Source organism: Coregonus clupeaformis, chromosome 17 (assembly GCF_020615455.1).
Source record: "Coregonus clupeaformis isolate EN_2021a chromosome 17, ASM2061545v1, whole genome shotgun sequence".
In the NCBI taxonomy this organism is placed as follows: domain Eukaryota; kingdom Metazoa; phylum Chordata; class Actinopteri; order Salmoniformes; family Salmonidae; genus Coregonus; species Coregonus clupeaformis.
Window position 1 is genome coordinate 42,378,774 of NC_059208.1, and position 21,880 is coordinate 42,400,653.

Sequence of the window (21,880 nt, forward strand, 5' to 3'; positions counted from 1 at the left end):
ATGGTGTTACTGTGTGTATGACAGAGGCTTAGGCAAAGCCTGTTACAACATTATAGACCATCTCTGGCCTAGGTGTATTCAATCCTTGATCCTCCTTGATTTTCTTAAGTTTGTCTGTAGGCCTATTTGGCAATTCAGCCCCTAGCTATGAATGAGTAGCCTACAAGATGCAATGAACCAATGAACCAATAAACAATTATATATTACACAGGCCTAAACATTTCACCACATTTTATGGTACATCAAGTCTCTTGTAAAATCAGTGGCCTAACCTTTCTATAAACTTCTCATAAATAAATTCACTGTGATATCCATCCAAGCCTAACAAGTGGCACTTTTCAATATAGTATTGGGATCTTGGTGAAGTATTCATGCATTTAAACCTTATGCAATGTCGCCCCCTGGCGTGCTAGATACAACCTCACAACTTCTGGAAAGATAAGCGTGTAAAGAAATAGTTGCAGGCCTAAATGTAGATAGATATTTATGTTCAAATATTATTTTGTGCAGATGGTTCCCCGAACTTGTTTGAGATATTGACACAATTATCTATTGTCAAGTGACATAAATTAATATTGTCTTTGTCTTGTCAAGCATCATTCTTTATGGGTGGCGCTGTGGTCTAAGGCACTGCATCGCAATGCTAGCTGTGCCACTAGAGATCCTGGTTCGAATCCAGGCTCTGTCGTAGCCGGCCGCGACCGGGAGACCCATGGGGCGGCGCACAATTGGCCCAGGGTAGGGGAGGGAATGGCCGGCAGGGATGTAGCTCAGTTGGTAGAGCATGGCTTTTGCAACGCCAGGGTTGTGGGTTCGTTTCCCACAGGGGGCCAGCATGGAGAAAAAAAAATGTATGCACTCACTAACTGTAAGTCGCTCTGGATAAGAGCGTCTGCTAAATGACGTAAATGTAAAATGTACATATTTACCATATTTCAATTGTCCTAAAACATTTGCAGGTGTTTTTAGTAGCTGCATTATTTGCTTTCTTGTGTCATAGTGGCCTTACTGTACTGCAAGCCAGACAAGTGGAGTTGCTTGCTATACCATCGAGCTCAGATACACTATTGCTTATGCTTTCGATTATGGGGGATTTATTATTCTCCTAATTGATGGGATGACTAACTTAGAAAGAAAGCATTCTAGACTGGGCTGATGTAGGTTGTGCGCCAACGGATTGGCTGAGTAAGTCTAAACCACGCTCAGCATCTACTCTGATTGGCCAGTAGAGAGGTGGGGAACTCTCTCTCTGTCAGAGTATTTGAGGAAGAACATGTAACAATGGATTTAGTTCTCTGAGTGCCCTGCGAGGTATTTCAAGGAGCCCGTATATACGAAACATCATATTTACCATTGAAGGTTTTACATTAATTAAAATACTAGTATATCTTAGAAGTCGTGTTGACCTCTTTTGTTCCTAATACCAGATTTGAATTGACGCAACTTTGACAATTGGTGACCCCGACGTGATCTGGTAGAAGGGTCTTCGCTGGGTATTGTCCGGCCCATTTGGTCATCTCTGTCATTGGACGGTATGTTTCACAAAGAGTCCGGACTACTAAAAAAGGTAAGCAGATACCTATTGTTAAATAAACTAAAGTTCTGCACATTGGTTTTATCCAAATTAATTTTGTGAAACACCTGTTTGATGTAAGTGAACTAAATTATGAAACTATTATGAGTAGATAAGCACAATATTGTGACATGCAAACCTTTGGTGAATGTGATGTTAAACCATTGTACCAGAGAGTATTTGTGCTACCGGCAAGGTCCGTAACTGGGATACGGCTAGGTTCAGGAGACAATACTGACATCTACCGGCAAGGTCCGTAATTGCGACAATATGGCTAGGTTCGGAGATACAGGGAATAATTGACTTAAGTAATTGCTATCGGCAAGGTTCGTAACTACGTGGATACGGCTAGGTTCAAATAATTACACCGGCAAGGTCCGTAACTACGAGGATACGGCTAGGTTCGGGAAATTTTAGATAAATACTAGCGACTGGCAAGGTCCATAACTTCGAGGATATGGCTAGGTTCAGCGGAGTATTTTAAAGATAGTAGAGGAGACTGTGTGCCCAAATAGAAGAGGCTGTGTGCCCAAATAGATTGTGTGTGGAGTGTAGGTGTGTCATTTATGACTGTGTGACATATTTGACTGTGTGATAGGATTATGACTGTGTATTGTGAGTGAGTGCGATAACTGTGTACTATTTTTGCTGTGTGATAACTGTATACTACGTTTAACTGTGTACCATTTTTGGCTGTGAATACAAAGAATATTTTAAAACAGTAAATAATGAGAATTACAATTAGGAAATAAGGTTTCAATTGTGCAAACGTTAACAAAAGACACCCATAGGAGGTATTATAAAAAGTTAGACAGTGCGAGTGTTGTCGTGTGCATGAGAGTGTGAATGATAAACCTGTATACCTTGATAGAAAACTAATTGGGAATAAAAGACGTCTGTGGCTGTCCAAACGGTATAATTTGGGAATAACTGTTGGATTTGTGGTTACTCAAACCATATAACCCGTCAGTGACAATCGAAAACATAAAATGAAAAGTGATGAATGAGTGTGACTGAACTGAAACGTTTGAACTGATATATTTGAACTGTAACGTTTGATGTTTTGACATAGCATAATACTAGTTTTAAATAAGTAAATTGAAGTGATATGGTGTGGCGCTTGATTTGATATAACAACCATTGGTTAAATAATTGAAACACTTGGGTTTATTCGTTCGATTTACCATTTGATGTGTGGCGTTTAATTTGACGTATCAACCATTGGTTAAATAATTGAAACACTTTGGATTATTTGTTTTGATTTACCATTTGATGTGTGGCACTGTAAGAATACTGCTTTCAAATAATTAAGGCTGAAATAATCTGGCACCGAGTTTAACTAATTAGGTGGGAATTATTTGATTTAAATAAATAGACTAAAGTACCTTAATTAACGGCAGAATATTGAAAACATTAAAACAGCTCCTCACAAAGCCTGTTCCCCCTGGACAAGAAAGAGATAGAGTTGCGAGGGGAGGGGCTGGAGAGAGCGAAAGTGTGGCTTTTGGAGCCAGGAAAGACTGGGAGTTGGCTGGGAACGCCACACGGGGTGATTATTTGAGAGGTGCATGTGGGTTTCTGACGAGAGATGTTCTAAACTTGCTCACCCGAACATAGACGTACGTCATGGGTGAGAAAGTAGAGAATATTTACATTTGCATTTTTGGTAATTTGGCAGACACTCTTGTCCAGAGCGATTTATGGGAGCAATTGGGGTTTGGGTCGGCTCGGGGATTGGAACCGGCGACCTCTCGGTTGTTGGCGCGGCGATATTGGTCACTAAGCTGCCTGCCGCCCCATATGAGTTTAAGGTTGTGGCGTTGTTGGATCATGTGATAGTGGAATAAACTGATCATAAGTAATGTTGTTTTAGACGTAATGTATAATATAGTACAAAGCAAATAGAGGGTTCAATTGAACTAATTATAATGGTAGAGCTAACGTAGTACAGTGAGGGAACTTCATTTTGTGTCAGAGGGTAAGATGAGAAATCATTGTAATGGTGCTATTTATCATTTATCATTTCAAGGCATGGAGTAACAATCTGCATTTATGAGTGTAAATTCCACTGCTGATGTGTTGATTGAATGGGTATGATGGAGTATTTGGTTTGGTAATGTTGAATGGACTATTTGTAGCGTGTTTTGGGGTTAAATAGAAAGACTCACTTATTCAATAGAGAATGGGTGGAGAGAGAGAGAGTTTTTACGTGTATTAAAAGTTGCATAAGATAGCTTTAGTAGTATTCTAGATAGGTCTATGAAACTATGTTACAAGTACGAATGACATTATTTCCTAAGAAGGAAGATTGTAGGGAAGTTTCCCGCGCCTCCCCCATAATGTAGGAAGGAGCAGGAGAGGGGGAGGAGAGGTGAGAGACAGTACATAGTTCAGATGGTAGGAATGTCATTAAATGTATGCTTATCAACGATAGCAAGTATTTGTTTTATTAATTAGGGCCTAATCAGAGAGAACGGTTAAAGAAATTGAATAGCGAACTGAAATGGGTTAGCGGGAAAATATAAATTGTTGGTACATTCTAGAACGATAATTTATTTTGGTTACGGGGATGCAAGTATGCATTGGCTGTTGTGCTGGAGGAATAGCGCCAGCCTGTGGTGGGTTCTGGATTGGTGAAACAGGGGGGACGGGAACAATTGAAGGGGAGACAGATTTTCCTAGGGGGTTGAACAAATAATTGATAATGGATCATTTGAGATGAGATCACATGTAGCAGAGTTAGGGTAATCAATTAAATAATCATTGTATACTCGAGGAATTTTTAGTGGTTTAATGGATTAGTTATGAGGAATTAGATTGATACAAACAATTATTGATGGGTTAAGACTGGGGATATCTGTATCATGTTTTGTGTGTACTACCATCTTTAGATTATAACCAGGAGAAAGAGATTAGCTCATCTCAGTTAGGCAGTATTTAGGTCATAAAAGTGAGCTACCAAATTAAGTGAGGCCTGGCTATTTGTGGTTGTTGTTTTTCAAATTGGGTTAAAATGGGTTCACAGAGCCAGAGGCTGTACAGAGAAAGGTGGAGCCCCCATGTTGCCCTAGTGAAAGAACATTCAGAGGAATGGTTATCACTAGGTAAATTGATAAAACAGGGGAAAAACATTACTGACTGGCAGAATACACCAAATGGGGATCAGTATAGCCACTCCACTGGGAGATATAGAAGAAAGTTGAATTGGAGAGCAAAAACCCTGCCCGGGGTCCACCTGGAGATACGTTTTAACGGATGACAGGAAGAGATTCTCTTAACTCAGGAACAGGAGGCTGAGTTAGCAGCAATTCCGTTCAAATTATGGTCACAAGGACCAGCCGATGTAGGACTAATTAAGGGGGTAGCTCCAGTACAAGTGATTCCTCGATCCGATCATAGACCATACCAAAAGCAATACCCTATGAAACCAGAAGCAATAAAAGAGATAACACCTACATTTGAGCATTTACTTAAGGGAGGGGTGATAATTCCTGGAGATGAGGCACAATGCAACTCTCCAGTATTTCCTGTTAAAAAGGCGGCACCTAGCGCCGACTGGAGGATGGTCATGGACTTGCAGGGGGTTAATAGAAATATAATTCCCAGAGCTCCATGTGTACCAGATCCACATACATTGCTGAACCAATTGAAACCAGAGAACTCCTATTTTACAGTGATAGATTTAGCTAATGCTTTCTTTAGTATCCCAGTTCATCCAGATAGTCAGGGGTGGTTTGGCTTTACTTTTCAGGGAAGGAAATGGACTTACGCTAGGATGCCTCAAGGCTACTCGGAAAGTCTTACAATCTTTGCCCAGGCTATAACTAGGAATTTGAGAAAGTTTGAACCTGGGGAAGGAAGCCAAAAATGTTAGTTTATGTAGATGATGTTCTATTGGCTAATCCCACTCAGGAGGGATGTAAGAGGGATACAATCCAATTGTTAACCTTCCTGGCAGAACAGGGACACAAAGTGAGCAAAAAGAAACTTCAACTTTGGCAGAGCGAGGTCATTTACCTAGGACACACTATAACTCAGGAGGGGCGAATGTTAAACTCATCCAGGAAAACTGCTATACTTGAAGCGCCAAAACCGTTAAACAAAAAACAAATGATGAGCTTTTTGGTAATGATAAACTGCTGTAAAGTTTGGGTACTCCATTATGTACTGCATACGGGTAAATTAAGTGATCTTAACTATGGGAAGGCAATGGCAGCCCATGGTAAAATAATTTGGAACTCTAAGGAGGCATACATACATCAGGGATGTTATCCAAATGGTAGAGAGTAAAGAGGGATATGACATTGGTCGTGATTTAAAGATGATGAGGTTTTTTTTTGGTGGGCTATTAGATATAACTGGGTTAATCATGAACATATAGGTTTTTATTCTTTGTTGCTAGGCAGAAGACTTAGGTGACCTAAATATGGACTTGTCGTGTCCAACAATCAGTCTTCAGGTCAAGCCCGGGAGAGCCTGGGTAGAACAGAGTTTGAACTAAACATGAGTGTTTTTACAAGATAAGAGATTGAAGATTGGATTACTAATTGATTCTGAACTGGATGAAAGTCGAATTTAGCTGCCATAAAAGACAAAGGAAGTGGGAGGAGCAATAAAGAAGCAAAAGACAATCTCAAAAATGAAAGGCATGGCAATTGGATGATAAATTACCTAAAGGATGGTTTAGGTAGGTGGTAATATTGACACATGGGCAAATCATGTGTCAAAAAGGGGGAGTGATAGGATTAAATAATAATGATAGGATTAAATAATAAATATATACGAAGGAGAGGACAAAATACTTTACTTAAAAAAAAACAAAAAAACAATAGAAATTGAGAGCTCAACATGTATGTGTGAAGATAGTTTATTAACCACACCCGTATGTCAGAGGTTTTGTGCCCCACAGGTGAACTAGAGAAGAAGGTGACCCACTCTATCTCACCAGGAGACTGGGTGTGGATCCAGTCCCTAAAAGAAGAAAAACTGGAAGCAGGCCTGTTGGGAAGGGCCCTATCTGTCAAGAGTTGCTGTAGGTAGGTGTGGTGTGGAATCAGGCGCAGGACGCAGAAGTTAAGTCCAACAAAGACTTTAGTAGATCACACAAAATATAATCCAAAAACAGCCCGGAGGCGAGAAAAGCGCGCACAGGCGTAAACAAACGGGCGCACTAAACATGTGCGTAATCTTCTCCTTAAAACAAACAAGGAGGTAAGCTACAAAATAGCGCACCAAAACAGGTAGCGCAGCAACACGACAAGGAACAATTACACACAACACCTAAACTAACAACAAGGAACTAAATAGGGTGCTTAATTAGACATAACACAAAACAGGTGTGACAAACAGACAAAACCAATCAAACAAGAAACATAGAACGGTGGCAGCTAGTACTCCGGAGACGACGACCGCCGAAACCTGCCCGAACAAGGAGGAGGGGCCGCCTCGGCCGAAACCGTGACAGTACCCCCCCCTTGACGCGCGGCTCCAGCCATGCGCCGCCCCCGGCCTCGGGGACGACCAGGAGGACGCGGAGCAGGGCGCGTAGGATGACCACGATGGAATTCGGTCAGCAGGGACGGATCCAGAATGTCCCTCCTCGGCACCCAGCACCGCTCCTCCGGACCGTACCCCTCCCACTCCACGAGATATTGGAGACCCCCCATCCGGCGTCTCGAATCCAGGATGGTCCGAACAGTGTACGCCGGAGCCCCCTCGATGTCCAACGGGGGCGGAGGAGTCTCCTCTATCTCAAAATCCTGGAGTGGACCAGCTACCACCGGCCTGAGGAGAGACACATGGAACGAGGGGTTAATATTCTTGTAATCAATGGGCAGTTGTAACCTGTAACACACCTCGTTCAATCTCCTCAGGACTTTAAAAGGCCCCACAAACCGCCGACCCAGCTTCCGGCAGGGCAGGCGGAGGGGCAGGTTTCTGGTTGAGAGCCAGACTCGATCTCCAGGTGCGTACACTGGCCCCTCACTGCGGTGTAGGTCGGCGCTCGTCTTCTGTCGACGGATGGCTCGCTGCAGATGGACGTGTGCAGCGTTCCACGTCTCCTCCGAGCGCCGCACCCACTCATCCACAGCAGGGGCCTCGATCTGGCTCTCATGCCAAGGTGCCAGAACCGGCTGGTACCCTAACACACACTGGAAAGGGGTTAGTCTAGTGGAGGAGTGGCGGAGAGAGTTCTGTGCCATCTCGGCCCAGGGCACATATCTCGCCCACTCCTCCGGCCGGCCCTGACAATATGACCTCAGAAACCTACCCACATCCTGGTTGACTCGTTCGACCTGCCCATTACTCTCCGGGTGGTAACCCGAGGTAAGGCTCACCGAGACCCCCAACCGTTCCATAAAGGCTCTCCAGACTCTGGAGGTAAACTGGGGGGCCTCGATCGGACACTATATCCTCGGGTACCCCGTAATGCCGGAAGACGTGAGTAAATAGAGCCTCAGCGGTCTGTAGGGCAGTAGGAAGACCCGGCATGGGAAGGAGACGACAGGCCTTCGAGAACCGATCCACAACGACCAGGATGGTGGTATTCCCTTGTGAGGAGGGAAGGTCGGTAACAAAATCCACGAGAGGTGAGACCAGGGTCGTTGTGGAACGGGCAGGGGTTGTAATTTACCCCTGGGCAAGTGTCTGGGCGCCTTACACTGGGCACACACTGAGCAGGAGGAGACATAAACCCTCACATCCCTGGCTAACGTTGGCCACCAGTATTTTGTACTAAGGCAGTGCACTGTCCGGCCAATACCTGGATGTCCAGAGGAGGGTGACGTGTGAGCCCAATAAATCAGCCGATCCCGGACCTCGAGCGGGGACGTACGTCCGACCCACCGGACACTGTGGAGGGCTAGGGTCGGTGCGTAATGCCCGCTCGATCTCCGCATCGACCTCCCACACCACCGGTGCCACCAGACAAGACTCCGGTAGTATGGGAATGGGCTCCACGCACCTCTCCTCCGTGTCATACCGCCGAGACAGGGCATCTGCCTTCCCGTTCTGGGACCCAGGGATGTAAGTGATCTTGAACACAAACCGGGCGAGAAACATAGTCCATCGAGCCTGGCGAGGATTCAGTCTCCTAGCTGCCCGAATGTATTCCAGGTTACGGTGGTCGGTCAGAATGAGGAAAGGGTGTTGAGCCCCCTCAAGCCAATGCCTCCACACCTTTAGGGCCTGTACTACGGCTAACAGCTCCCTGTCCCCTACGTCATAATTCCGCTCCGCCGGACTGAGCTTTTAGAATAAAAAGCACAGGAGCGGAGCTTAGGTGGTGTGCCGGACCGTTGTGAAAGAACTGCCCCGATACCGGCCTCAGACGCGTCTACCTCTACTTGGAAGGGTAAAGTGGGATCCGGGTGCGCCAGCACTGGAGCCGAGGTAAACAGGTCCTTCAGTCTCCCAAAAGCCCTGTCCGCCTCAGCCGACCACCGCAAGCGCACCGGACCCCCCTTCAGAAGAGACGTTATGGGAGCTGCCACCTGTCCAAAACCCCGGATAAACCTCCGGTAGTAATTCGCAAAACCCAAGAACCGCTGCACCTCTTTAACCATAGTTGGGGTTTGCCAATTACGCACGGCAGACACCCGGTCAACCTCCATTCTCACCCCTGACGCAGACAACTGGTAACCCAAAAAGGAGACTGACTCCTGGAAGAACAGACATTTCTCGGCTTTGACATACAGGTCATGCTCCAACAGTCTCCTCAATACCCTGCGCACCAGGGCTACATGCTCGGCCCGAGTAGAACTGTACACAAGAATATCATCTATGTACACCACTACTCCCTGCGCCTGCATGTCCCGGAAAATCTCATCTACAAAAGATTGGAAGACTGATGGAGCATTCATTAAACCATATGGCATGACGAGATACTCGTAATGGCCGGAGGTAGTACTAAATGCTGTCTTCCACTCATCGCCCTCCCTAATGCGCACCAAGTTATATGCGCTCCTGAGGTCCAATTTTGTGAAGAACCGTGCCCGTGTAAGGACTCCGTCATGGTCGCAATCAGCGGGAGTGGATAACTATATTTCACAGTCACCTGATTGAGACCGCGGTAATCAATACACGGACGCAAACCTCCATCCTTTTTCTTCACAAAAAAGAAGCTCGAGGACGCGGGAGAAGTGAAGGACCGTATGTATCCCTGTCTCAGAGACTCGGCAATGTATGTCTCCATTGCCCTTTTCTCCTCCTGTGACAAAGGATACACATGGCTCCGCGGGAGCGCAGCTCCTGCCTGGAGGTCTATCGCACAATCCCCCCTGTCTATGAGGCGGCAACCGTGCCGCTCTTGTTTTACTAAACACGAGTGCCAAATCCTCATACTCAGGCGGAATGTGCAGTGCTGGCATCTGGTTCGGACTCTCCACCGAGGTCGCCCCTACGGAAACACCCAGACATAGCCCCTCACACTGAGCAGACCACCCTTTAAGAGCCTTCTCTCGCCACGAAATCGTAGGATCATGGGTAATCAACCAGGGAAGCCCCAGTACCACCGGATACGCAGGAGAGTCGATCAGATAGAGTTGAATCGTCTCCTCATGACCCTCCTGCGTCATCATCCTAAGTGGCGCCGTGACCTCCCTAATCAACCCAGATCCTAACGGACGACTATCTAGGGCATGTACAGGGAAAGGCTTATCGACCGGAAGGAGGGGAATCCCTAACTCAACACAGAATTTACGATCTACAAAATTCCCAGCTGCGCCTGAATCGACTAGCACCTTATGCTGGGAACGAGGTGCAACCTGTGGGAAACAAACAGGTAATGTTAAGTGTACGACAGAAAGCTCTGGGTAAGTAGGGCGCCTACTCACCTGGGAGGACTCCCCAATGTGTGACCTGCCATCTCCCTCACCAGGGGACCCTCCCCAGCACCTAGCCGCGGTGTGCCCTCCGCGGCCACAGTTGGTGCAGGAGACTGCCCCCCTCGGGCTCCTTCTACTCCTCCCTCTAGCGCCAGCACCTCCGAGCTCCATCGGGCTCGGCTCGGAGGCGCTGGAGGGTGGAATGGGCGGCCCCCACCTGGGACGTCCGCGGGTCGCGAGCAGGGTGTCCAGCCGAATGGCCATGTCCACCAACTGGTCAAATGTTAGTGTAGTATCCCTGCACGCTAACTCTCTGCGGACGTCCTCCCGAAGGCTGCATCTAAAGTGGTCTATGAGGGCCCGCTCATTCCACCCTGCATCTGCCGCTAGAGTCCGGAACTCCAGCACAAACTCTTGAGCGCTCCTCATCCCCTGTCGGAGGTAGAATAGACGCTCCCCCGCCGCCTTCCCTTCTGGTGGATGGTCGAAGACCGCACGGAAGCGGCGGGAGAACTCCGCATAGGTGACTGTGGCGGCGTCTATTCCCCTCCATTCGGCGTTGGCCCACTCCAACGCCTTGCCGGTGACACAGGAGATGAGGGCGGAAACGCTCTCGTATCCCGAGGGCGCCGGGCGTATGGTGGCAAGGTAGAGCTCCACCTGTAACAGGAACCCCTGACACCCGGCAGCGGTGCCGTCGTACGCCCTCGGGAGCGAGAGCCGAATCCCACTGGGTTCCGGTTGTTGGACGGGCGGGTTGACCGAAGGTGATGGAGCGGTAGGTGGAGGTGTGGGTACATCGCTGGTCTCCCAACGATGGAGAATGTTCATCACCCGGTCCAAAGCGTGCCCGATCTGATTAATCCGATCCTCTTGACCTCGGAGACGCTCCTCCATGATGTCGGTGGGTGCTCCTGCTGATTCCATTCAGTGGTGTGTAATTCTGTCAAGAGTTGCTGTAGGTAGGTGTGGTGTGGAATCAGGCGCAGGACGCAGAAGTTAAGTCCAACAAAGACTTTAGTAGATCACACAAAATATAATCCAAAAACAGCCCGGAGGCGAGAAAAGCGCGCACAGGCGTAAACAAACGGGCGCACTAAACATGTGCGTAATCTTCTCCTTAAAACAAACAAGGAGTTAAGCTACAAAATAGCGCACCAAAACAGGTAGCGCAGCAACACGACAAGGAACAATTACACACAACACCTAAACTAACAACAAGGAACTAAATAGGGTGCTTAATTAGACATAACACAAAACAGGTGTGACAAACAGACAAAACCAATCAAACAAGAAACATAGAACGGTGGCAGCTAGTACTCCGGAGACGACGACCGCCGAAACCTGCCCGAACAAGGAGGAGGGGCCGCCTCGGCCGAAACCGTGACACTATCAAGTCCTATTAAATCCACCTGGGTGCATGTCACACACTGCAAAAAGGTAAACCCAGTTACACCTGATGAACAAACACAGAGTTAGGAGAAAGAACCGATCACCACTAGGGCTCGGGGGTTGGCTCCTTAACGAAGATTCCCTTACCCTGTCTGATCATCCCTGTGTGAGTTCGATAGAAGGTGAAGCAATGGGTTGGCGTCTGACATGTTCTCAGGGCGAGGGTGGGGATTCACAGGTCTCCCGATGGTAGGTAGCTGTCTGATTGTGGGGGCCATATTCCTAACACACTCAAACCCTCCTGATCAGCCAGAAGTAGTAGTTAACCTAACACAAGTTGATAAAATAATACCTGAGCACAGTCTACGAAGGCATAGGAGACAGCTAGACGTAGGGAAAGGGGAAGTACTAGGGACTTTAGGGAAGGACATCACCATATGTATGTCACCATGTACATCCTGGGACTATGTAGTTGCTCATACCAAGCGGGGGGGGGGGATATGTCAATCTCCATACACAGTTTAGGGACAGGTGTAGTATTGTGAAAGTAGGGAATTACCAGAAATGGCAGTGCGACCCATATAAGGGTAGGTACTGTCTGAAAGTCTGAATTATGCTAAAACAGGTTACAGACCTGAACAAGTGAGATATCCTCTTCAACTGGGGCACCCTATAGACTAAACCTCTCTGAGGGAGGTAGTGAGACCGGGGCTGTGGTAAAGATAGTACAAACTGTAGGAATCTTGACCGGTGGTTGGAATGGATTTGGTATACGGCAAGAAATGTCTAAAGAGGACTGTTATGCCTGTGGGAAAACCAAGGTTAACAACTACTCCGTTCCCCTTGACAGGCTTGGTCCTCTGTAGCTCAGCTGGTAGAGCACGGCGCTTGTAACGCCAAGGTAGTGGGTTCGATCCCCGGGACCACCCATACACAAAAAAAATGTATGCACGCATAACTGTAAGTCGCTTTGGATAAAAGCGTCTGCTAAATGGCATATTATTATTATTATTATTTAACTCTCTGTCAGGTTTATCCTCCATGCAAGCCACATGGGAATGTGGTGAAAGAGTCTTGTAGTAACTTGAACTATCTGTATCCCCCGAAAACAAAGTCATTCCGACCTAGGTTGCCTCCGTTTGAAGTCTCAGGGGATTCTAATTGTTTTTCTAGGACTAGTAAGATAGGATACAGGGTAGGGCATCTTAGCTCCTGCTCCCACACAGAGAATATCACAACTAAAAGAGACCATGACTAATCTCTCCTCTTTGTTGCAGCCAGAGGATTTTAGGAACCAAAACCAGGCCCGTGCTGACATCTGATGGTTGTGTGGTGATAACTGATTGTGAACTCACCTACATATGTAAACAATCAAACGTGTCAGAGACTGGTGAGTTGTCACGTAGAAAGTGGGACCTCCTCCCGGGATCCTTTGATGAAAGGATATATATATTGATGGGATAGCAGTACCTCGAGGGGTTCCAGAACAATTCAAAGCTAGGAATCAGATCGCAGCTGGGTTTGAATCAAGTATTTTTTAGTGGTCAACAATTAATAGAAACGTAGATTGGATTAATTATATTTACTATAAGCAGCAAAGATTTATAAACCACACTCGTGATGCAATAAAGGGATTAGCTGAGCAGACAGCGGCAACTAGCTTAATGACATGGCAGAATAGAATAGCTTTAGATATGCTTTTGGCTGAGCGGGGCAGAGTTTGTGTTCTGTTTGGATATATGTGCTGTACTTTCATCCTCAAACAACATAGCACCGGACGGGTCCGTGACCAAAGAGCTTCAGGGAGTAACTACGCTGACGAACGAACTGGCTGAGAACTCTGGTACTGATAGCTCATAAACGGTTGGTTTGATAACATATTTGGTAAATGGAAAACTATTGTTGTAACTATTCTGGGTGAAGTTATAGCTTCTATGGGTATACTTGTTCTTTGTGGATGTTGTCTTATTTCCTGTGTCTGAGGTTTGGTGAGAAAAGGAGATGGGGAAGGTGGTTTCCCAACAGATGGTGAGATAAGGCCCAATCCTGGACTCCGACCTAAGGAATTAAGGATATGACCTACCAGGCTTGGTGGAGTGACTCTAGAGGGTGTCTAAATTATAATGAATGACACCCTGTGTTTTCTTATTTTGAATCACACCCAGTGGGTGTGAAAAGGGGGATTATGGGGGATTTATTATTCTCCTAATTGATGGGATGACTAACTTAGAAAGAATGCTTTCTAGACTGGGCTGATGTAGGTTGTGTCACCTGGCAAGCTGTGATTGATGTGAAGAGCTGTTTTAGGGGTAAAGATAAGATAATAATTTGTGTCTCCAAATACTAGACTATACTGGTTCTTTGTGATCTGTGAACCTTCCTTGGACGTAGGAATGGTGTCTAGGGGAGCTGGCTCTTCTCACCATGACAGGTTGTTATGATAAACTTATGCCTGGCAACCGGGATGCGCTAAGGGGCTGGGACTAGCCCGTGCGCCAACGGATTGGCTGAGTAAGTCTAAACCACGCTCAGCGTCTACTCTGATTGGCCAGTAGAGAGGTGGGGAACTCTCTCTCTGTCAGAGTATTTGAGGAAGAACATGTAACAATGGATTTAGTTCTCTGAGTGCCCTGCGAGGTATTTCAAGGAGCCCGTATATACGAAACATCATATTTACCATTGAAGGTTTTACATTAATTAAAATACTAGTATATCTTAGAAGTCGTGTTGACCTCTTTTGTTCCTAATACCAGATTTGAATTGACGCAACTTTGACACTATGGTACAATGGTTCTTCTTCTTATTCTTCGATGAGGTTTAATGGCGGTTGGCATTCAATATGTTGCATTACCGCCACCTCCTAGACTGGAGTACAACTCCCTTATATTTTGCTTGAAAAAAAATCAAATAAAGAAATACCCTACCATCTAACACTACACTCACAAATTCACCAACAATTTTTGTAAATAAAATTAACACCACCCTACTCCACTATTTAAATCTATTTATTCCTACCTGCTACACATTCCTTTGTCTCATGCCCTTTTGCACACTTCCCACACCTTGGAAACTCCCTCCTACACACTGCTGCCACATGCCCATAAGTTTGACACCTGTAACACCATAATTTGCAAATAAATTCATAAAAAATCCTACAATGTGATTTTCTGGAAATTTTTTCTCAATTTGTCTGTCATAGTTGACGTGTACCTATGATGAAAATTACAGGCCTCTCTCATCTTTTTAAGTGGGAGAACTTGCACAATTGGTGGCTGACTAAATAATTCCCCCCCCCACTGTATTTGTCCTAACTTCACTTTGTCAGGCAAAGACTCAACTTTAAAACTCAAAAGAACAGACAATGACTCTTCTGTTTCCCCAGTCTCGCCACCCTGTTTGCGTCGCACCAAACGACGAGCATCACAAACACCGGGAATCTTCCCCTTCAGTTGGTCAACTTTTACATTTACTGCTACCCCAGTAATCACTCCTTTCAATGGTGCCCTTTTCTTGAGAGCGAAACAATTCACATTTCTTGCCCCCATTTCTTTAACTCCGAGCGCCTTCTCCCTGACCAGCAGAAACACAAACAATTATCATTAGACCACTTCTGGTTACCCTCACCGATTCCACTATACCCAACTCTTTTTTCACCCACCCTGAAACCACAAATGGATCAGCCAAAAGGCAAGGGTCCACTTTTTCCAAAAACTTCACTCCCACTGTCACAGACTCATCTTTATCCTGACCCTCGGTGCAAGCCTCAGGCTCTGAGTACTTCACCACACTTACCACCTCCGATACTTTTCCCTAATTCACTTCAATTTCTCCTCCTGTCTTCAGCTCACTCTGCTTACATTTTCTACCATTCTTCTTTGACAAACCTTCTCCCTTTTCCCGCCATTTTTAACCAACTCAAGCTCACAATCTTCCTCCCTCTCTCTCTTAGACCTCCTCCAGCAGCAAGAGCGACATCATTGATATACACGGAGAAAAGAGTCGGCCCAAGAATTGAACCCTGTGGCACCCCCATAGAGACTGCCATAGGTCCAGACAACAGGCCCTCCGATTTGACACACTGAACTCATTCTGAGAAGTAGTTGGTGAACCAGGCGAGGCAGTCATTTGAGAAACCAAGGCTATTTAGTCTGCCAATAAGAATGCGGTGGTTGACAGAGTCGAAAGCCTTGGCCAGGTCGATGAAGACGGCTGCACAGTACTGTCTATTATCGATCGCGGTTATAATATCGTTTAGGACCTTGAGCGTGGCTGAAGTGCACCCATGACCAGCTCGGAAACCGGATTGCATAGCGGAGAAGGTACGGTGGGATTCGAAATGGTCGGTGATCTGTTTGTTAACTTGGCTTTCAAATACTTTCGAAAGGCAGGGCAGGATGGATATAGGTCTGTAACAGTTTGGATCTAGAGTGTCACCCCCTTTGAAGAGGGGGATGACCGCGGCAGCTTTCAATCTCTGGGGATCTCAGACGTTACTAAAGAGAGGTTGAACAGACTAGTAATAGGGGGTTGCGACAATTTCGGCGGCTAGTTTTAGAAAGAAAGGGTCCAGATTGTCTAGCCCAGCTGATTTGTAGGGGTCCAGATTTTGCAGCTCTTTCAGAACATCAGCTGTCTGAATTTGTGTGAAGGAGAAGCGGGAGGGGCATGGGCAAGTTGCAGCGGAGGGTGCAGAGTTGGTGGCCGGGGTAGTGGTAGCCAGGTGGAAAGCATGGCCAGCCGTAGCAAAATGCTTGTTGAAATTCTCGATTATTGTAGATTTATCGGTGGTGATAGTGTTTCCTAGCCTCAGTGCAGTGGGCAGCTGGGAGGAAGTGCTCTTATTCTCCATGGACTTTACAGTGTCCCAAAACTTTTTGGAGTTAGTGCTACAGGATGCAAATTTCTGTTTGAAAAAGTTAGCCTTTGCTTTCCTGACTGCTTGTGTATATTGGTTCCTAACTTCCCTGAAAAGTTGCATATCGCGGGGGCTATTTGATGCTAATGCAGTATGCCACAGGATGTTTTTGTGCTGGTCAAGGACAGTCAAGTCTGAGGAGAACCAGGGGCTATATCTGTTCTTAGTTCTGTATTTTTTGAATGGGGCATGTTTATTTAAGTTTGAGAGGAAATTACTTTTAAAGAACAACCAGGCATCCTCTACTGACGGAATGAGATCTATATCCATCCAGGATACCTGGGCCAGGTCAATTAGGAAGGCCTGCTCGCTAAAGTGTTTTAGGGAGCGTTTGACAGTGATGAGGGGTGGTCGTTTGACCGCGGACCCGTTACGGACGCAGGCAATAAGGCAGTGATCGCTGAGATCCTGGTTGAAGACAGCGGAGGTGTATTTAGAGGGTAAGTTAGTCAGGATGATATCTATGAGGGTACCTATGGTTACGGATTTAGGGTTGTACCTGGTAGGTTCGTTGATCATTTGCGTGAGATTGAGGGCATCTAGTTTGGATTGTAGGATGGCCGGGCTATTAAGCATATCCCAATTTAGGTCACCAAGCAGTACGAACTCTGAGGATAAATGGGGGGCAATCAATTCACATATGGTGTCCAGGGCACAGCTGGGGGCTGAGGGGGGTCTGTAGCAAGCAGCAACAGTGAGAGACTTATTTCTGGAAAGGTGGATTTTTAGAAGTAGAAGCTCAAACTGTTTGGGCACAGACCTGGATAGTATGATAGAGCTCTGCAGGCTATCTCTAGATGTATGTCTAGATTGTCCTGCGGACATTATTGAAACCAAGGATTTACATGACTGGCTCTTTCTGGAGACTAATATGGAACAGATTCCTCTAGGTGAGTGTGTTATTTATCAGTGTCTTTCCCCCCATATGTTTCCATTTCACAGAGGATATGGATGATGAGGGAAACACCTTTAAACAGAACCCACCTCTTGGTAAGTCTTTACCAGGTAGACTCCCTTCACTAGATGCTTCCAGTTTTCAGAGTAAGTTGTGAAGTGAGGAGTAGACGTTCAAACAAAGATGCTGCATAAATATTGCTACGACAGTTTTGATTGAATGTATCCCCTCGTGTTTCACTGTAGAACCCTTTGAGGAGATGGACGCTGAGCAGACATTGCCTCTGGGTACGTTAGCCATTCTTAATGTTTGCCAGTGAAACTAACTGTGTGTCTACAGACGTTTTGTTTTGCTTGTGACCCCCACCAGTGAATTCATTTTGTGTCTGTCCTCCCCTCCAGAGATGGAGTGGACAGAGGAGGGCATGGACCAAATACAGATCATGCTGCTACAGGGACATGGGCTACAGCTGAAGTACAGTAACATATCATGTTTACCTTCTACTGTGAATCAAGTTACTGTTTGATTGGACTTGGTTGAGACATTTATTTCATGTCTGGTTCAGACTCACAGAACATTGGAGATAAAGTGACGTAATGTCTTCATGAGCATGTTTCCATGGGGATCGTACAGACAATGAATTTGTAGACAAACTCAAATCAAATGTATTTATAAAACCCTTTTTACATCAGCAGATGTCACAAAGTGCTTATGCAGAAACCCAGCCTAAAACCCCAAACAGAAAGCAATGCAGATGTAGCGACTCTTTTTTTCACTATAAAATGAATCTGTCCTTGTCCACCTCTCTCTCTAGCGGCACTGTGTGCACTTTGGAGCAAACCTTGCATCGGTGCAAAGCTCTGCCGAGTACCATTTCTTACAGGAGGTGTTGATGACCAGTACTGGTGATTTCTCCAAAACATGGATTGTATGAGCTGATGCCGCCCAACAACCTGCCCACTTGACCCTATCCCTCCTCTCTTCTCCAGACCATCTCCGGTGACCTTCTCCCTTACCTCACCTCGCTCATCAACTCATCCTTGACCACTGGCTATGTCCCTTCCGTCTTCAAGAGAGCGAGAGTTGCACCCCTTCTCAAACAACCTACACTCGATCCCTCCGATGTCAACAACTACAGACCAGTATCCCTTCTTTCTTTTCTCTCCAAAACTCTTGAGCGTGCCGTCTTTAGCCAAGTCTCTTGCTATCTCTCTCAGAATGACCTTCTTGATCGAAACCAGTCAGGTTTCAAGACTGGTCATTCAACTGAGACTGCTCTTCTCTGTGTCACGGAGACTCTCCGCACTGCTAAAGCTAACTCTCTCTCCTCTGCTCTTGTCCTTCTAGACCTGTCTGCTGCCTTTGATACTGTGAACCATCAGATCCTCCTCTCCACCCTCTCCGAGTTGGGCATCTCCGGCGCGGCTCACTCTTGGATTGCGTCCTACCTGACTGGTCGCTCCTACCAAGTGGCGTGGCGAGAAGCTGTCTCCGCACCATGTGCTCTCACCACTGGTGTCCCCCAGGGCTCAGTTCTAGGCCCTCTCCTATTCTTGCTATACACCAAGTCACTTGGCTCTGTCATATCCTCACATGGCCTCTCTTATCATTGCTACGCAGACGACACACAACTAATCTTCTCCTTTCCCCCTTCTGATAACCAGGTGGTGAATCGCATCTCTGCATGTCTGGCAGACATATCAGTGTGGATGACGGATCACCACCTCAAGCTGAACCTCGGCAAGACGGAGCTGCTCTACCTCCCGGGGAAGGACTGCCCGTTCCATGATCTCGCCATCACAGTTGACAACTCCGTTTTGTCCTCCTCCCAGAGTGCAAAGAGCCTTGGCGTGACCCTGGACAACAACCTGTCGTTCTCCGCTAACATCAAGGCGGTGACCCGATCCTGTAGGTTCATGCTCTACAACATTCGGAGAGTACGACCCTGCCTTACACAGGAAGCGGCACAGGTCCTAATCCAGGCACTTGTCATCTCCCGTCAGGATTACTGCAACTCGCTGTTGGCTGGGCTCCCTGCCTGTGTCATTAAACCCCTACAACTCATCCAGAATGCCGCAGCCCGTCTGGTGTTCAACCTTCCCAAGTTCTCTCACGTCACCCCGCTCCTCCGCACACTCCACTGGCTTCCAGTTGAAGCTCGCATCTGCTACAAGACCATGGTGCATTTAATTTGATGAATGTATCAGTGAATGATAGTGAGCCTACTGTACCTCCCCAGTTCATCACCATACATGGCTCTCTGCCGCCTCTATTATTGGGCTCTCCTTTATTCCAGTTCTGGTAATCAAATTTGGAGCCGTCACTCCAAAACCATAGCCTGTCCTGTGGTGAAGAAGTGAGGTCTCAGTATCAAAGCAATCCCATATTACTATTATTATTATTATAGTATGCCAGTGGATACTAAAAAACCTAGATCTGACTTTACCAGTGACCCTTGAGATATTGATGAGTATACCAAGATACTACTGATCTGTGAGTATACTCCACCTGAACAGCATCATATCCTCCAATCCAGGTAGGAGAGAAACCGCCAGCCTTGCACCCCACCACTACCTGTAGAAATTGATACTCCGCAGAGCTGTGCACAGACGCCAGGTTTGCTCCAAGGGACACACAGTGACGCTACAGTGAGAGGTAGACAGGGACAAAGACATTTCATAATGTAAGTATCAGTCAGTAGTCCAGTCTGTGATAACTTATCTTCTGGACTCTCACAATCAAATATTGTCCATCGCAATTAATGCTCTTTACAAATGCTCTTACAGATGTTAGATCTCTGTCTTAACCAATGTCCTGTGGGTTCCAATATACAGTAGGCCTCAGGTAATAAAAATATATCAATAAATATTCGACGCTTAAAGAAAATTCCAATGAAACAATAACTTAAAGGGGAGGTTCAGTATTTTCCAGGACGCAATGGCAAATCACCTTTAAGGGTAACCTCAAACCAAATAAGCGAGTTGATTTCGATTGAACTTTCCCTTTAATTCACAGTAGAGAGTAACCATGATACCTCTGCTAGGGGCCATGTCCTTGCAGTCTCAACGAACATGAAGCAGCGCGATTCATATTGGAACCAGCCTGTGGGGCATTGGTTCCTGTTCTCTGCTGCCGTTGCCACTACGCCCTCCTCTGCCCCCTTAGCTCCTGGAAGAAGGACAGACAGAAAGTAATTCAAATGGACCAGTCATAGCAATGTTGTTCACAAACAACCCAGTGCAGTCCGCCTCGACTCAGTAGAGTGAAAACGTTTTTCTCAAGTTTGCTCTGAAACAAGAACTGGTACACAAAAAAGAATGACGGTAGAGCTCAGCACCTGGACAACAAAAACTCCAGTTAGCTGGAGTTACAGGGATCGACAGGAAAGGAGTGTTATGTAAAGAATGTTGTTAAGTGTGAACTAAGGTGTATATTCTTGGTTTGCTGTGCGTCTTACCTGTTGCTTGACTCAGAGCAAGGACAGCACACAGCAGCAGAGATATGGTCAACATTGCAATGGTGATGATGGTCTCCTAAAAACAAGGTACTATAACCGAGGAAAATAATGCTAGAAACATCCAGAATTCTCTGGAAAACAGCATAACAGGAAAGTAAACGGTTTATGATGTAATATACATGAATTGAAGACTTACCTGTTAATGTGAATCACTGGTAAGTTCTGCAGGTTCTGTTCATCTGGAGAAAGAGGAGCACTTTTATATTGTTAGCTACAAATAAATAGTTAGCAATTTCAAACAATTGTTAACTGGTAATGGTGTTCCATAGAGCTGATTTGAGGTATGTTCAAATTCCAGATATGAATGACTTTTCATGGCAATGTTCTTTGGAATGTTTACCTATCGTGTGAGCTATAAAGGTTTATCCCAAAAAATTAATGGATAACTAGTATTGGTGTTCCATGGAACTAGTGTCCTGTTGAACAAAGTTCAAATGCCATGTTCATGATAATGTTATTTGGAATAGTTTTGCATCCAGGGTTGGGGCCAATTAAAATATAAATTCCTATAAAATTCTTGACATCAAATCAAGTCAAGTCAAATGTTATTGGGCACATACACATATTTAGCAGATGTTGTTGCGGGTGTAGCTACAGTGGGGGAAAAAAGTATTTAGTCAGCCACCAATTGTGCAAGTTCTCCCACTTAAAAAGATGAGAGAGGCCTGTAATTTTCATCATAGGTACACGTCAACTATGACAGACAAATTGAGGAAAAAAAATCCAGAAAATCACATTGTAGGATTTTTTATGAATTTATTTG

The 21,880-nt window shown here is 45.9% G+C and overlaps 1 protein-coding gene across 4 annotated transcripts in view; it reads right to left on the minus strand.

Annotated features, from left to right (window-relative positions):
* Positions 1-21,493, minus strand: part of LOC121586440 (ladderlectin-like) — a 28,502-nt gene extending 7,009 nt beyond the window's left edge. Inside the window, exons 1-6 of one of the 4 annotated variants that reach the window (XM_041903115.2) lie at positions 21,458-21,493; positions 21,254-21,296; positions 21,058-21,133; positions 20,635-20,768; positions 20,109-20,243; positions 19,832-19,943 (exon numbers count right to left, since the gene is read on the minus strand). In XM_041903115.2, coding sequence (XP_041759049.1) covers positions 19,832-19,943; positions 20,109-20,243; positions 20,635-20,768; positions 21,058-21,112 — 436 coding nt within the window. In that variant the 5' untranslated portion in view covers positions 21,113-21,133; positions 21,254-21,296; positions 21,458-21,493. The other 3 variants (XM_041903118.2, XM_045226362.1, XM_041903116.2) reach the window with 3 other exon arrangements.
* Positions 21,494-21,880: the final 387 nt, after the last annotated feature.